This window comes from Mchenga conophoros, linkage group LG3, assembly GCF_057382185.1.
Source record: "Mchenga conophoros isolate Kocher_MC1m ecotype Shallow Benthic linkage group LG3, M_conophoros_male_GT1.1, whole genome shotgun sequence".
NCBI lineage: Eukaryota > Metazoa > Chordata > Actinopteri > Cichliformes > Cichlidae > Mchenga > Mchenga conophoros.
Window position 1 is genome coordinate 43,312,830 of NC_140528.1, and position 15,352 is coordinate 43,328,181.

Here is a 15,352-nt window from a genome sequence, read left to right on the forward strand (position 1 = left end):
ATCATAGATGGATGGATGTTTATATCAGGGTTTACAAATGAGAATTCTGGGCATTCTTCCAGAACCACATTTGAGGTTAGACACTAATGCGGATGAGAAAGCTGGGAGGTGGTGAACCCCTGTTGCAGGGTTGAGGGGACAGTGCTAATATAAATTCCTTAGGAAATAATAAAGTATTCTGACTCTGATACCCACAGCACCTCTGTTAGTATCCTTGCTTGCTAACTTGACATTTACATTTTTAAAGTGTTTACACTTTCCATCATGTTGGCATTTTGATTTCTTTTTTTTCTGTAGATATTTACACCTACAGTAGCAATAACAACAAGAAGTCCGCATAAAAGAACTAATATAACAGGAAAAGATGTATCCTTGTCTCCTCAATCCTTGGGGTTGATGGAGTGCTTGAACTCGCTGACGACTCTCTTGCCACTGCTTGTCCTGCTGGTTGTAATCTCACACTTGTATATATCCGTATCGCTGATGCTGACTCAACAGTTTCAGAACACTCTGCTGTGCAAGTCTGCAGTTTGTGTTGTAATACAAACCTCATTTTGTTTCTGTTTTATCAACACAACGACCTCTGAAGGGTTCAGGAGAGATGGGATCCCTGTAAAATTTGAAGAAAACATGATCAGCTCTGACTTCCTGTACAAGTAAAGATGTGCTGATCTGTAAGTTTCAGCAAAGGCTTTTTGTTGTTGACACAAAGAGTTGATGAGCTGCAGCCGTGTCTTCGGATCCAGACAGTGAGCTGCCAGCTGCTTTTATTTAAGAAGCAAAGGACATAACATGAATAACAAGAGCTGCAAATTTCCCACTTCCACTCTGCCTTAAAAAAGCAGCTACTGTTATAAAACAAATGTTTAGGGACATTTTTAAAAAGTGGGGATTGCAAAGAGCTCTTAGTGCGTAGCTGGGTTATGCAGCATGGGTGTGAGGAGGAAGTGTTATAGGTGGTGGAAATGATCACAATTGAGCAGGAAAAGTCACCATAACCAGATGTTATCACTCTAAAACGATTAGTTTTTACCTTTACAAATTTCTAAAGTAGTCCTGTAAATCTGTGTTCTCATCCAGACTGAGATTTGATCTGTTTTGGAGACAACAAAGCAAAACTAAGCTGTCCACAGGATGGACTTTAGGAACTGACATTTAGGAACACTTCAGTCACTGTTAAAGGAAATATTTCAAATACTTTCTGTTAGCAGCATCACCCATGAAAATTCATTTCTATTGAAAATGAACAGAACAGATTTGTAGACTGCAGAACTGAGATAAAGATCGAGGGGAAGGAAGTCCACAAATGCAGAGAAAATCACTCATGTGGAAACCACCAAACACACCTCCTCCCTGTTCAAATCTAGATGTGCCTTCATGCACTCATTTTCATTCTATGATGAAATCGGATGTGTCTCAACACACTCAAAAAACATTTCAGTTTAATTCAGTTTTTTCTGTAGAATTTATACATCGCCAAACAGTTGCTTCAAGTCACTTTTAAACACATTTGAGATGAATGAACAGTTCAATTCAATTTTATTTATACAACGGCAAATCACAACAACAGCCACCTCGAGGTGCTTTATATTGTAAGTTAGACACTACAATAATACATACAGAGGAAAATTCCTTAGGCGTTAATAAAGTATTGTGACTCTGATATCCACAGCAAGGCTGTTAGTATCATCGCTTGCTAACATGACATTGCTGTAAGTTGTAACTGTGATTACAGGATCAGAGAAGAGAAATGCTACACAAAGTAATAATTACACAGTTTAATTAACATCAACAACGACACTGAAGTAAAGCGAATTACAGTAATCCAGTTGAGATAAGATGAACGCATGGATTGCTCATTTGAGGTTTTAAAGGATAAAAATGACGTCACGTTGGATAGGAGCCTTAATTTTAAAAAGGACCACTGAACAACTGAAATTATTAGTTTTTCTCAAAACAGATCTGGGACAGATCTGACACATTTCATGCCAGCTGTTCACTTTCTATCATGTTGGTATGATTTGGGTTTTTGATGATTGATTTTTTTTTCCTGTAGATATTTACAGCTACAGTAACAATAACCATAACACCAAGGAGTCCGCACGTCACAATGAACATAATAACAAAAGAAGATATATCCTTGTCTACTCCATCCTTGTGTCCTCTTTCTTTGGATTGTCCTTCTGTGAAACCTGCAGAGAAAAATCAAAACAAAGGTTTGAGGACTCTGGTACCAGGCAGACTAAAAATAGCTCTTGTTTTACATTTTGAAATCTCTGTAACATTCGGTAGAGGTGATGTCAAAGCTGCTGGCAGTGAGCTGGATGCCAGAAAAGTAAGTAGTGAATGTGTCTGCAGCCGTTTGGTTAATAACTGTAGGGTAGCATCTCGGTGCTCATGTTTCATACCATGTTTCTAACACAAATGGAAAAATACCATTCAGCAGCTTTAGATTGAGCTTTTCAAACTGCTGCATCACATACAAGCAGAAGGAAAATGAGCCCAGTGTTGGAGCCTGCTGTAAGGATTTCATGAGGCACTGCTTTTACCATACACAGACGACCACTCTGAGCATGGAAAAACGGCTGTGCAGTAAGCTCAACCTCTACAAACTCACCTGTGTCTGTGACTGTGAGGTTGATGGAGTGCTTGAACTCTTTGACGACTCTCTCGCCATTTCTGATGCTGCTGGTTGTAATCTCACACTCATATGTTCCTGTATCGCTGACCCTGACGTTCCTCAAAATCACAGAAACGTCTCCATCCTTCATGGATGAGTCTCTCAGCTGCACTCGGCCTTTAAAGGACTCGTGCTGGTAGTTCTCGTACGAGCGCTGGTCTTGGAAGAAGAACACATAACCCTGTGAGATGAGCTCCGGCCTGCTCCACTCCAGCAGGGTGACGTGTGCATCTCTGGGACCCCAACACTGAAGAGTGGCATCTTGTCCAGGCCCCACTCGGAGCTCTGTGTCCAGAAAAAAGAAAGAGGAGAAAAAACCCCAAAACATTAATAGCATGTTATATTGCACATCATGGACATGCATTATGCAGAAGAACACGCTGGACTCCATTTCTACCACTTATACTTCAGCAGACAGTCACAACCTGAGACTTCTGACAGCAGCACTATGGATCACAGCAAGTACTGAACTGTTCTTGAGTTGTAGCAAGTAGAAGGGCAGAGTTTACAGTGTCACAATAATGGCTGTCATCTTGTGAGGTCATCATGGTAACCTGGTATGAAGCAGCAAAAACAATACTTGAATAAATATTTAAGTGACAGTTGCAATCCAACTTCAAAAACAAAACTTGGGAGCTTCCAAATGTGGTTAAAGTGCCTAAAGTAATAAAACTATTAATTATTAACAAATAGTATACATGTTTCATTAATGTGTCTATTGCTTTAATGTTACAGCGGGAGAGGACTGTACTGACTCACATACTGCTTGGCAGCTTGATCTATAACAGTAAAGAGTCATATTTAATCATTTTTGTTTTAAATTTGCAAAATATTAAGTCAAACAAGCTTTAAAATAAATTGTGTTAAGAAAAGTACAATATTTGCATTCAAGCTTTCTAGATTTAATATGTAATCATGATTTCACACTCTTTAATCAGTACATTTTAAAATCATCCTCACCCTCTGAACAACCTCTGAATCATGACTTTGACTTTATACTGCCGTCGATGCTGTATCCTACAACACATTTTGCTGAGATGACGTCACCAGATGCAGTGAATAACATTTTCGGTTGAAAAAAGAAAGGTTTTGCTGTGACATGTGAGAGCAGCAGCTGCTACACAGACAGCGGGGTCTCCTCTTCTATGTAACCGCAGCATTATATACAGGAGAGGAACAGAAACTAAGGTGTCATCTCAATATCAGTACAAACATTGGTATCAACATTGTCGATATTTGGATTTGTACACCTTTCATGCCACTGTTGTGAGATTTCCACTAACCTGTATTGATGTCCTCTTCATTGCAAATTGTGTCTGTCTGAAATGTGCTTTATAAGCTAATCATTTCTGTTTGTGGTGATGACGCCCAGTACAGTCAAACCGTGAAGTAAAAGTAACATTTTATTCCATCTTTGGCATCAGATCAATTACTCATACCAGCTCCTAACATTTTTATCGATGCAACTGTGCAGTGCATGCACACACTGCAACATAACAACATCATGCATGCACTGCACGGTATTATTAATCATGCATTGTTTGCTACCATCAAGCAGTGCCCACTTTCTCTATCAAAGGTTGAGTCATTTCCTCCACTGCTAGTTCGTCCTGTCTCTAAACGCATGAACTCACCTTTCAATCCAGAAGCCAGTAAGACGTGAAGGGAGAAGAAGACCACAACTGACGACATTTTTGCAGACATTAAACGAGAAGAGGCGCGCACAATTTGAAAGCTGAAGGTTGTTTTGTTTTGAAAAGGAAGTACTTTTGGTTTCATTTTTGACATGTCGCTTATGTAAGCTTGTACAGCTTAATCACATTCTCTTAGTTCCTGGATCAAACTCCTGTTTATCACCACAGTCACGCTTTATATAACTAATTTTTGAAATGATGCTTTCTTATTGCTAGCCTAGAAGAAAATCCATCTTAAGTGGCAACAAACACAAACTTTGATCCATGACCGAAACATGACTATTTTTTTAGAGAAGTGCGTCTGTAAAAGCGCTTCAGTGACTCTTTTGCTACAGAGCTCCCCTACTGGCTATGACGATGAAGACATCCAGACTTCGTTCAGACTACAAACGACAGGAAGTCGCATTTATTGTGACAACAACAAAATATTTGATTAACCTTCCAGGACCTGGCGTCCTTATATGTAGACATCACATTTTGGGTTATTTAGACCAAAACACTAAATTTTGCTCTACAACTGCCTCATATCCACTTACAAGGACATTATGTTGCTATTGTTCTATCGCAATTTTAAACGAATATCCTCACATGTGGCTCTCATTTCTCTTAGAAACGAAAGATCAGGTAAAAAAAAAAATCTAGTAATTCTTTGTTTTTACATTCATCGAGCCCCAATGTGCCCAAATATCAAAGATAAATTAAAATGCATGCTGTGGAAGAGTTCGGGTCTTAGGAAGTTAAAAACAACAAACACTGAAAATAAGGATGTTTTTTTTTTTAGAAAGAAATAAAATTCCAGCTCTCACAGCTGTGTAGCCTATATGTGGTGTTTTTACTGCAAAGAAACACGTGTTTCTGTGTGGATCTCTTTCCGCTTTGCTTAACTTATTATTAAAATATTTTTAGACAAGCAGGTGACACAATTGTGCCGTGGAGCCGTATTAAAAAAAGATTATTATTATCAATCTTATTTTAACTAGAGAGAGCCTTCATGTCATGATGTTTAATGCAAATACAACCCTCAAAGAATGCAGGATAGATGTAAATGCAATAAATAAATAAACTAAACTAAATAAAACTGTCACTTTCAGTTCGTTACTGTAATAAACCTCATGATTTACATCTTATCTTAAAACTAAAAGGTCAAAGGAGTTTTTTTCCCCTAGAAGTGCTGCAGAGAAACCACAGAGCCCCCAAACTTTACTACCGAGAGGAAGGAGGAGGGTTCAAGGGCTGCAGTGGAACAAAACGATCTCAGATCTGTGTGACACGATGGGACGAACACCTCTGTTGTGGCTGCTCTGTAAGTACCGCATGCTCTTTTTTGAAACCTTAGTATGTGATGTGTATATTTAAGATATTTTGGCTCCAGTGAGTTGAAGCCACAGATATTTGCTTTTACCTAAGACTTCAAACCTGTGTTAATAACAAAAGGGCAAAGGGTGTAACAGTAAATCTAGTTACACAGTATAAAAGGAAGTACAGGTGGATGCTTCAGGTGCTTTAATCCAGCTGGGTTTTTTGTGTTTAAGGTGAAATTTTAACAGCTTCACAGTTTCACGTCACTAAATTAGTTAAAAACTCAGATTTAGTGGTCGATGGTGCAGATAAACTACAGCGGTGTTAAACTGCATCCTCACCTCCCCCTACAGAGCACATCCTGTTTATCGGTCTGACATTCAGCTTGAGGTCACTGCCCCACAGGTCGAGTGGATATTTAGCATTTAAACCAAAAACACGTGAAAATCTATTCACTCTTTATCTCTTGGGTTTCCTTTCAGTCCTGATGTCGCTGCTCAGCTGGGCAACAAACCACGGTGAGGGAACTTTTTTTTTATGACAAATAAAAGACAATAAAACACCAACTCCCAAAAAGTACCAAAAAGTAGCACAACAATGGAGACAGATCAGGTTCAATGTGTGTCTCTGAGAAATGAAACAGGCCTACAAAGCTGTGATGATGCTTTAAAAATGTCCTGCTTTATTAATGTTTGATTAAAAATTCTGCCCCTGTGTTATCAGCAGGGGAGCGGACAACTAAACGGTAGTGTTTGCACAAACACAACAGTAAAGAAGAACAAATCACTGTGCAATAGACATTTGGCCGCTACATCTCATTAATGGGAATATTTCATTGCTTATTTATATATATTTATATATCCATCCATTCACTTCTTTTTCAGGGTTGCAGGGGGCTGGAGCCTATCTCAGCTGTCTTTTATATATATATATATATATATATATATATATATATATATATATATATATATATATATATATATATATGTATATGTATATGTATATGTATATATATATATATATATGTATATATATATATATATATATATATATATATATATATATATATATATATATATATATGTATATATATGTATATGTATATGTATATATATGTATATGTATATATATGTATATATATATATATATATGTATATATATATATATATATGTATATATATATATGTATATGTATATATATATATATATATATGTATATATATATATGTATATATATGTATATATATGTATATGTATATATGTATATGTATATATGTATATATATGTATATATATGTATATATATGTATATATATATATATATGTATATATATAAACTCTCTCTATATTCTATTTTCTAATTCTAATTTTTACTATGCAAATTTCTGTCGGTGTTCTGCCACTGGAAACTGAATTTCCCAGAGGAATCTACCTGACGGATTAATAAAGTTTTATCGATCTAGCAAAAGAGTTCCAGACTTTATATAAAAGAGTTTTTGGAGTTTCACCAAACTTTATAACTTTTCAGTAAAAAAGAGGGAAGAGGTGAAGGGGTTAGTTAAGTGTTCTCTGTAGACTAGTCCCTAAATACTAGTTAATGATTTTAAAATGAGCAGAAAGGAACAGATTCTTAAACATAAAGTGATTTAAATGTTTAAATCCTAATAAAAACCTACTTAAAAATAAGAGGACTAAAGGGTGGATGATATAAAACGTGACCATCAATGTTAGCTTTTTAATGAGGCTTTCTTGGTCCTGTGACACACGACGAGCACACGGCTACCAGCAGCTCAATTTCTCGAAGGAAGGAATGAAAATAAATAATGTAAAAAGTAAATTAATCTGTTAAGTTTTTACCTACAGACAGATTGCAAATCTCTGTTTAACTTGGAGAGAAAATGTTGTCCTTTTCCTGATATCCTGTCTTTAATGGTTAATATTCATAATAGATACCACGAGGTCAGTGTATGCACAAGTAATCCCTGTGAGATTAAAGCTCAGAATGCAGACTGACATGTTTAGACTTTTGTATCTGTATGATATCATAGAACGACATCTCTAAAAAGTTATTTCATGATACCTGGGCAGGATTTTAGAAGATTATCTTTTGCATGAGCTAAACTCCTGGATCATTTTCTGCCCTCATCTGAAAAACACCAACAAAGATTCTGCTGGTTTCTTTGTGAAAAAGCTTTTTCCTTACGTTTTGCTTTATTTTAATCGTCTCTCCTCACAGCTCGTCTGACTGTGAGTCCCAGCAGCTCTCAGTTCTTTAAAGGAGACTTTGTGTCTCTGAGCTGTGAGGAGGACGACAGCTCTGCTGGATGGACTCTGAGGAGAAACACAAGCAAGGGAAACAGGACTCAGTGTGGAGATGAGTTTGGAAGATTAGACGGTATTTTATGCATCATCAACCACATTGTCCTACTGGACAGTGGAGTTTACTGGTGTGAGTCCAGAGAGGGTCCCATCAGTAACATGGTTAACCTGACAGTCACTGGTAAGCTGAGTGTGTGGAGTTAGTGTTGATGAAGCTGTGTGTAAATGGATGAAATGCTGTAGTTTGTCTCTGTGTTGAGGTGGATCAGTGATCCTGCAGAGTCCTGTCCTCCCTGTGATGGAGGGAGATGACGTCACTCTGCTCTGTAAAACAAAGACCACTCCCTCCAACCTCCCAGCTGCTTTCTATAAAGATGGCTCCCTCATCAGGAAGCAGCCTACAGGTCACATGACCATCCAGCATGTTTCCAGGTCTGATGAAGGCCTCTACAAGTGTGACATCAGCGGTCATGGAGAGTCTCCATCCAGCTGGATCACTGTCACAGGTGAAGCTTCAGTTTCTTTTACAGACTCTATACCCAAAGTGAGTCAAACTGACCACATCGATTTGTATTTCTTAGTAGATGCAGGTTCTCCCACCTCTCCTCCTCCATCAGCCTCCGCTTCCTCCTTCTACTCCTCGTTTTCCTCTCCTCCTCTCTCTGTGATGGTGTCTGTTCCCTCCATAACTGGGTTGCTCCTGCTGGTCATACTGCTTCTAGTGCTGAGACGATGCATCCAGGGAAAAGCTGGAGGTGAGACACATTCTGCGCTTTATGATGACACATCAAACCACTGTTTTTTTTAAACAAATCACCTAAAAAAAATCAATAAATTATAATCTCCATTTTTGTGTTTCTGGCACTTTGAGCCTCACTTCTACAGCCCACATCTCCAACAGTCAGAGCTCACACTAACATCATCTAAGTGGAAACAGCAAACACAATCGCTTTCTTTAAAAGCTGCAACATGCTGCACGTGTTATTTCCACACATCTGTCTCTGTGAGGACCAGTTTGAGCCACAGACCATTTACATTATTAACTGAGGCTTAAATAAGGCTTATTATGACTAAGCTACAGGCACTTCTTGTGCATCGATTTCTACAATAGAATTTTATGATTAATGTCATGAACATTTGCACACTGTACACAGTTTGGTTATTTTTTCTTGTGTGTATGAAATTAGATATTGTACATGAGACTTGTTGTAAAAGAAAATAAAACAATTTAGATTTTTTTTATATTTCATCTTCACCCAACTTTATTCTGACTGCAATCTTCTCTTCATTTTTCATTTTAAACACATTCGCCTCCTTATACATATTAATCGTGATTAATTAAATTGTGCATCAGTTTCTACAATAGCATTTTATGATTAATGTCATATTTGAATATATACATTTGTACACTGTACACAGTTTGGTTATTTTTTCCAGTGTGTGTGAAGTGAGAAGTTGTGGTCAAAGAAACCTGATGCGAGCGGTTCAGTCCAGTTTCCTGTTTTTTGAAAGAAAAGACAGAAACACTTTTTAAAAAAAAATAACTTTATTCTGACCGCAGTCTTTTCTTCACTTTGCATTTTAAACACATTTCGCCTTCTTTCAAATATTAATCTTGCTGAATCAGCAGCATTTACAGTTCTGCTATTAATGGAAAATCTTTGCATTTGATTTTGCAGAGAGAGCAACAGCTGCCAACTCTTCATCAGTGGGAAGAACATCAGCAGATGATCGAAATGGGTCAAAGATGATGAGAGGTAAAGGACAGCATTAATCCTCTCGTGTTTCGACATGAGGCTCTGTGAGGTGCATGGCTGGTTTTTCATCAGGTCAGGTTCATCAGTTTCTTTGTCTGGACTGTAAATTGCTCGCACATAAGGGACAAAGATTTCACTCCATCATTAAAAATCTCCTGTATTAAAGATGTTGAACCAGAGCCAGAAAGAGTGAGGTCTTGTGCTTCTCACATTAAAGCAGGCTTGTTATTCTTATTTCTAGCTCCATGTTGTCATTTTTGGATTACACTCGTGTAGTTTGGAATATTTACAGGTTATAATGATCTTTGGTGCAGCACTTCTGTAACTACTGCCACATGCTAGTCAGGTCAGGTTAAATTTGGAAAAAAAAAAGACTTTCACACTTTTGCAAAGTGTTTACTTTACATGATGCATTGTGTAAGACTTACATCATTGTGCCAAGCGAGCGGCTCTGTGGTCATTAGGTTTCCTGTTTTGAGAGCTAAACCGAGCAGAGGTGTTAAAGTTGCTGCATGTTAAAGACAGGCTCGGCTGTGGCCTCACATTTGCCGCTGTTGTTCCTGGAATGTCAAACTTTTTCTCACCGTAAAACACAGGTTCTGGGTCAGTCACCTGACTTTGTCATGTTTTGCAGAGAGCGATCCAGCGGCAGTTTACTCTTCAGTGCACAGAACACCTGAGATCAGCTACGCACAGATCCCCATCAAGACGAACTGCAGACAGAGAGGTACAGCTGTGAAATTCTCTGAGTGGTCAGTAAGACTGGAACAGCTCTTTAGTTAATGCCTCTTATTTAATTTTTTATTTTATTGCAAATCAGAGATGGTCCAGCTGAAGGTTGATGATGACGTGCGATGGAAACAGGGGCGCCATATAATTCAGCAAAGCATCAGTTCTGTCATTCAAAAACAAAAGATCTGACTACTACTAAGACATATTTATATATTTCAGTATTAATTATTAGAATTCTGAGATTCATTTATCTATATTTGTGTAAAACAGTTTTGTGGATATCCTCTTTGTAATAAAAAAGTGTGTGTTTTTTTTGTCATGTTTATCTAAACTTCCTGTAATCTGTGTGTTTGTGTTCAGATCTTCCACCAGAGCCAGCGGTCATCTACTCCTCACTGAAGCTGAGCCACACACCTTCACCACAGCTTAACCAGTCTAACCAGTGACGTCCAGCTGGCTGCCAAACACATCTCTGCACTCCTCTCTATATTCTATATTATTTATTTAATGATATTCTGTGTGTGTTTACAGTTGTACAGCTGCACTGGACCAGTTTGAATGTAGAGGTCAGGATGAAATGGAAAGTTTAATTTTCACTTTAATAAAACATCTTACAAAGCAGTTTCCTGGTCATTGAACACACCTGTGCAACATCAGCCAATCACAGATTCAAAAAGGGAAATTGTTTCTTCATGTGAATCCAGAGTCACAGACTCTGGAAACAGCTGCAGCACATCAGCAGGCATCATTTCATTTTATTCTTTAAAGAGAAGAAACTCGCCTAGAATCATTTTAAGGAGTGGCATCACCCTCAGAAGTCTCTTGAAGTCTCGCTTAAAGGACACTTTACTTTTTGTTTTGTGTGTCTCAAATAACCTGAGAGCAGTTCTGGGGCCCGTTCTTCGTACCTCGCTAAGTAAGTTAGCTGGATTAGATTGTTGACGATTTCGCGTGATCCTGGATCAGTCGGTTCCCCGAAGCTCATCCGGGACTTGATGTCATAGCAACAGAGCCGTAAGCGTAAACCTGGGGCCCGTTCTTCGTACGTCGCTTACTACATCCAAGATCAAATCATCGCGCTAACCGTGAGCTCGCTAATCCGGTTCCCCGAACACACCTGCTGTTGACGATTAGTACAGCTGGATGAAGTAATGTGAGATCACTGGGTGTCGTAAAAGGGGCTACGCATCGAGAGTAGAAACACTGATCGGCAACCCTCTGATTGGTCGGCGAAAATGTCGAAGGAGCGCGCTCGGTATTTTTCGGCAGCAGAGCAAGAACTCTTGAGTGAGGGATTACAGGAGTTTCAGAGTTTAATTAAAACGCAAGGGAACACTGCAAAGGCTGCAAAAGCAAGGAGAGAGGGCTGGCAGAAAGTTGCTGACAAATTAAACTAGTAAGTAATTTAATAATAACAATAATAATGGAGTGGATTTATATAGCGCTTTTCAAGGCACCCAAAGCGCAGGATAATGCCACTATTCAGTCACTCTCACATTCACACACTGGTGGAAGCAGCTATGGTTGTAGCCACAGCTGCCCTGGGGCAGACTGACAGAAGCCAGGCTGCCATATCGCGCCATCGGCCCCTCTGGCCAACACCAGTAGGCGGTAGGGTAGATTTATCAAATCACACTATATTATCCAATATTATATTACATTATATTATATTATAATATGTTATATTATATCCTCTTTCACATTAGAGCCACAACAGGACCCACTAGAACATGGGATCAAGTAAAAGTGGAATATAAGAATATTCTACAGAATGGTAATATTTATCACTTATATTGCTTTTCGTCTCTTGGAAAGAGACCCTGAAATAATCTGTTTGTTTGTTTGTTTATAACAGCAACCAAGAAAAGGGCAGAGCAACAAAAGACAGGTGGTGGTCCTGCACCCCCTCGTCAACAAGTTGGTTAAGTAAATAATACCCTCACGGGAAAATCGATATCTCTCAATGAGCACACTGTCGCGCTGAGCTAAAGGATCCTGTCTATCCCGCAATATACGCTGAATTCTGAAAACTCTCCTTATCAATCTTGCACCTTCCGCAATGGGTGGCTCGCGTATACGGACAGGCTTCCCAAATCCACCTTCGCTTTTATAGCCATGGTCTCTCATCTTGATTACACGAAGTAATTTACAATTACTACTCTGAAATATGAATTGCATCTGAAATAATCAAATACATGTAATAGAATGTTAATAGTACATTTCCCTTTTTTAGGAAATGACCTGTATGTATCTGTGTGACATCAATAAAAGGATCAAGTGCTGCATTATCTTTAGTTACATTGATGTTATTTATTTATAGTGAAACAGTGGTGGAATATCGCTGTTGCTTTCGTATACATGAAGCGGACATACCTGAGTGGCCGCGATCTAATCCTGTTTACATAAAGTAAACCTGCTCCCGAGCAGGTTTACGCTTACGGCTCTGTTGCTATGGCAGCAAGTCCCGGATGAGCTTCGGGGAACCGAACGATCCAAGATCACACGAAATCGTCAACAATCAAATCCGGCTAACTTACTTAGCGAGGTACGAAGAACGGGCCCCTGCTCGGGAGCAGGTTTACTTTATGTAAACAGGATTAGATCGCGGCCACGCAGGTATGTCCGCGTCATCATACGAAAGCAACAGCGATATTCCGCCACCGTTTCACCACAAATAAATAACATCAATGTAACTAAAGATAATGCAGCACTTGATCCTGTTATTGATGTCACACAGATACACACAGGCCATTCCCTAAAAAAGGGAAATGTACTATTAACATACTATTACATGTATGTGATTATTACAGATGTAATTCATATTTCAGAGTAACAATTGTAAATTACTTCGTGTAATCAAGATGAGAGACCATGGCTATAAAAGCGAGGGTGGATTTGGGAAGCCTGTCGCAGCCATGTCCTGTCCGTATACGCGAGCCACCCGTTGCGGAAGGTGCAAGATTGATAAGGAGAGTCCTCAGAATCCAGCGTATATTGCGGGACAGACAGGATCCTTTAGCTCAGCGCGACATGGAGAGATATCGATATTCCCGTGAGGGTATTATTCACTTAACCAACATGTTGACGAGGGGGTGCAGGACCACCACCTGTCTTTTTTTGCTCTGCCCTTTTCTTGGTTGCTGTTATGAACAAACTAACAGATTATTTCAGGGTCTCTTTCCAAGAGAGAAAAAGCAATATAAGTGATAAATATTACCATTCTGTAGAATATTCTTATATTTCACTGTTACTTGTTCCCATGTTCTAGTGGGTCCTGTTGTGGCTCTAATGTGAAAGGGGATATAATATAACAATATAATATAATGTAATATAATATTGGATAATATAGTGTAATATAATGAATCTATAAATAGGCTAAATAATAAAGTGACTGAATAATGGTATTGTCATGCGCTTTGGGTGCCTTGAAAAGCGCTATATAAATCCACTCCATTATTATTGTTATTATTAAATTACTTACGAGTTTGATTTGTCAGCAACTTTCTGCCAGCCCTCTCTCCTTGCTTTTGCAGCCTTTGCAGTGTTCCCTTGCGTTTTAATTAAACTCTGAAACTCCTGAAATCCCGCACTCATGAGTTCTTGCTCTGCTGCCGGAAAATACCGAGCGCGCTCCTTCGACATTTTCGCCGACCAATCAGAGGGTTGCCGATCACTGTTTCTGCTATCGATGCGTAGCCCCTTTTACGACACCCAGTGATCTCACATTACTTCATCCAGCTGTAGTAATCGTCAACAGCAGGTGTGTTCGGGGAACCGGATTAGCGAGCTCACGGTTAGCGCGATGATTTGATCTTGGATGTGTCATTTGATCTTGGATGTAGTAAGCGACGTACGAAGAACGGGCCCCAGCTCTGTGGAGATGCTGTGCTAGAGGGTGAACGTGGGAATGTCATCAAGACGTAAACGGTTGTCTTTGAAACTGGCTTCACAGGTTGTTGTGAAAGTGATGCACTGTGTAAACGTTTTGAGTGAGTGAGCAGCTCTTTGGTCATTTACTTTCCTGTTTTGAAAACTAAACTCAGTCAGCAGAGGTGTCGAAGTCGCTTTTCAAATCCACATTTTCCATCACGTGACTTTGTCTCATTTTGCAGGGAGCGATCCAGCTGCAGTTTATTCTTCAGGGCACAGAACAAGTGAGGTCAGTTATGGATGAACTGTAGATGCACAAATGAAAAAGGCTCCGATCTCAGCCTGCAGCAGCAGAAACAATGAAAAGACATGAAAACAGGAGACAGTTACAGCACATTAGTCAGTGAGGTCATAAGGAGGTGACTTCTATGTTTTGTTTAGTTTTTTTTTTACATTATCATACATAAATGTTTCAGGCCATAAAGCACATTTTAATATTAGACTAAGAAAACCAGATTGAATGCAGATGATTTCATTTATTAAGGATTGAAAGCTGTCCAACGCTACAGGCCCCTGTGTGAGACTGACTGCAACCTGGTGTTAAATTGTGAATTAACTGTGATTAACCACATTTTATTTTGGAAAGCTGAGTTTAATTTCACTACATCCACACTCAGGCCAGACTACTGCCAGACCCGCTGGATCAGGAAATCATTTAAATAGAACTCGTCTGACAAAGTAAAGCAGGCTGCAGACATGATGATGATCTAATGAAATAGCCGAGAAACCAAATCACTGACAACTATCAGTCTGGAAAGTGTTAGAAAGGCATCTCTAAGGTTTTGGGACCAATATGAGAGCCGTCGTCCACAAATGGAGGAAGCCTGTGGAAACAGGAGTGACACATCCACGGCTCATTCAGCAGGTCACAAAAGAACCCAGAACAACATTTAAAGAATTGCTGCAAAGCCGCTCAGAGCTCAGGATCAAGTGGAAACATCC

At 39.0% G+C, this 15,352-nt stretch overlaps 2 protein-coding genes across 4 annotated transcripts; one reads left to right on the top strand and one right to left on the bottom strand.

Moving 5' to 3' along the window:
• Positions 1 to 1,522: 1,522 nt before the first annotated feature.
• Positions 1,523 to 4,558, bottom strand: LOC146578833 (uncharacterized). The gene is made up of 3 exons (XM_085268996.1): positions 4,315 to 4,558; positions 2,618 to 2,965; positions 1,523 to 2,192 (listed from the first exon to the last, which is right to left on the bottom strand). The coding sequence occupies exons 1-3, from the start codon at positions 4,466 to 4,468 to the stop codon at positions 1,984 to 1,986; spliced, it is 711 nt and encodes a 236-aa protein (XP_085125122.1). The 5' UTR covers positions 4,469 to 4,558; the 3' UTR covers positions 1,523 to 1,983.
• Positions 4,559 to 5,565: 1,007 nt separating this feature from the next.
• On the top strand, positions 5,566 to 11,083 carry LOC146578834 (low affinity immunoglobulin gamma Fc region receptor II-like). 3 transcript variants are annotated; one of them, XM_085268896.1, is made up of 8 exons: positions 5,566 to 5,677; positions 6,156 to 6,191; positions 7,909 to 8,172; positions 8,252 to 8,497; positions 8,573 to 8,746; positions 9,671 to 9,748; positions 10,383 to 10,475; positions 10,841 to 11,083. In XM_085268896.1, the coding sequence occupies exons 1-8, from the start codon at positions 5,647 to 5,649 to the stop codon at positions 10,924 to 10,926; spliced, it is 1,008 nt and encodes a 335-aa protein (XP_085125022.1). In that variant the 5' UTR covers positions 5,566 to 5,646; the 3' UTR covers positions 10,927 to 11,083. The 3 variants fall into 3 exon arrangements, with proteins under 3 accessions (XP_085125022.1, XP_085125023.1, XP_085125024.1); XM_085268897.1 differs by having other exon boundaries at positions 8,576 to 8,746; XM_085268898.1 differs by having other exon boundaries at positions 8,609 to 8,746.
• The last annotated feature ends 4,269 nt before the right edge of the window (positions 11,084 to 15,352 follow it).

Excerpts from the sequence above, each read along its gene's own strand:
- LOC146578833 (XM_085268996.1), bottom strand. The coding sequence starts at position 4,468 with ATGTCAAAAATGAAACCAAAAGTACTTCCTTTTCAAAACAAAACAACC. Across the intron at positions 2,966-4,314 it reads ACTGGCTTCTGGATTGAAAG|AGCTCCGAGTGGGGCCTGGA; the intron begins GTGAGTTCATGC and ends TTCTGGACACAG. Across the intron at positions 2,193-2,617 it reads CCTCACAGTCACAGACACAG|GTTTCACAGAAGGACAATCC; the intron begins GTGAGTTTGTAG and ends TTTTCTCTGCAG.
- LOC146578834 (XM_085268896.1), top strand. The coding sequence starts at position 5,647 with ATGGGACGAACACCTCTGTTGTGGCTGCTCT. Across the intron at positions 6,192-7,908 it reads CAGCTGGGCAACAAACCACG|CTCGTCTGACTGTGAGTCCC; the intron begins GTGAGGGAACTT and ends CTCTCCTCACAG. Across the intron at positions 8,173-8,251 it reads GGTTAACCTGACAGTCACTG|GTGGATCAGTGATCCTGCAG; the intron begins GTAAGCTGAGTG and ends CTCTGTGTTGAG.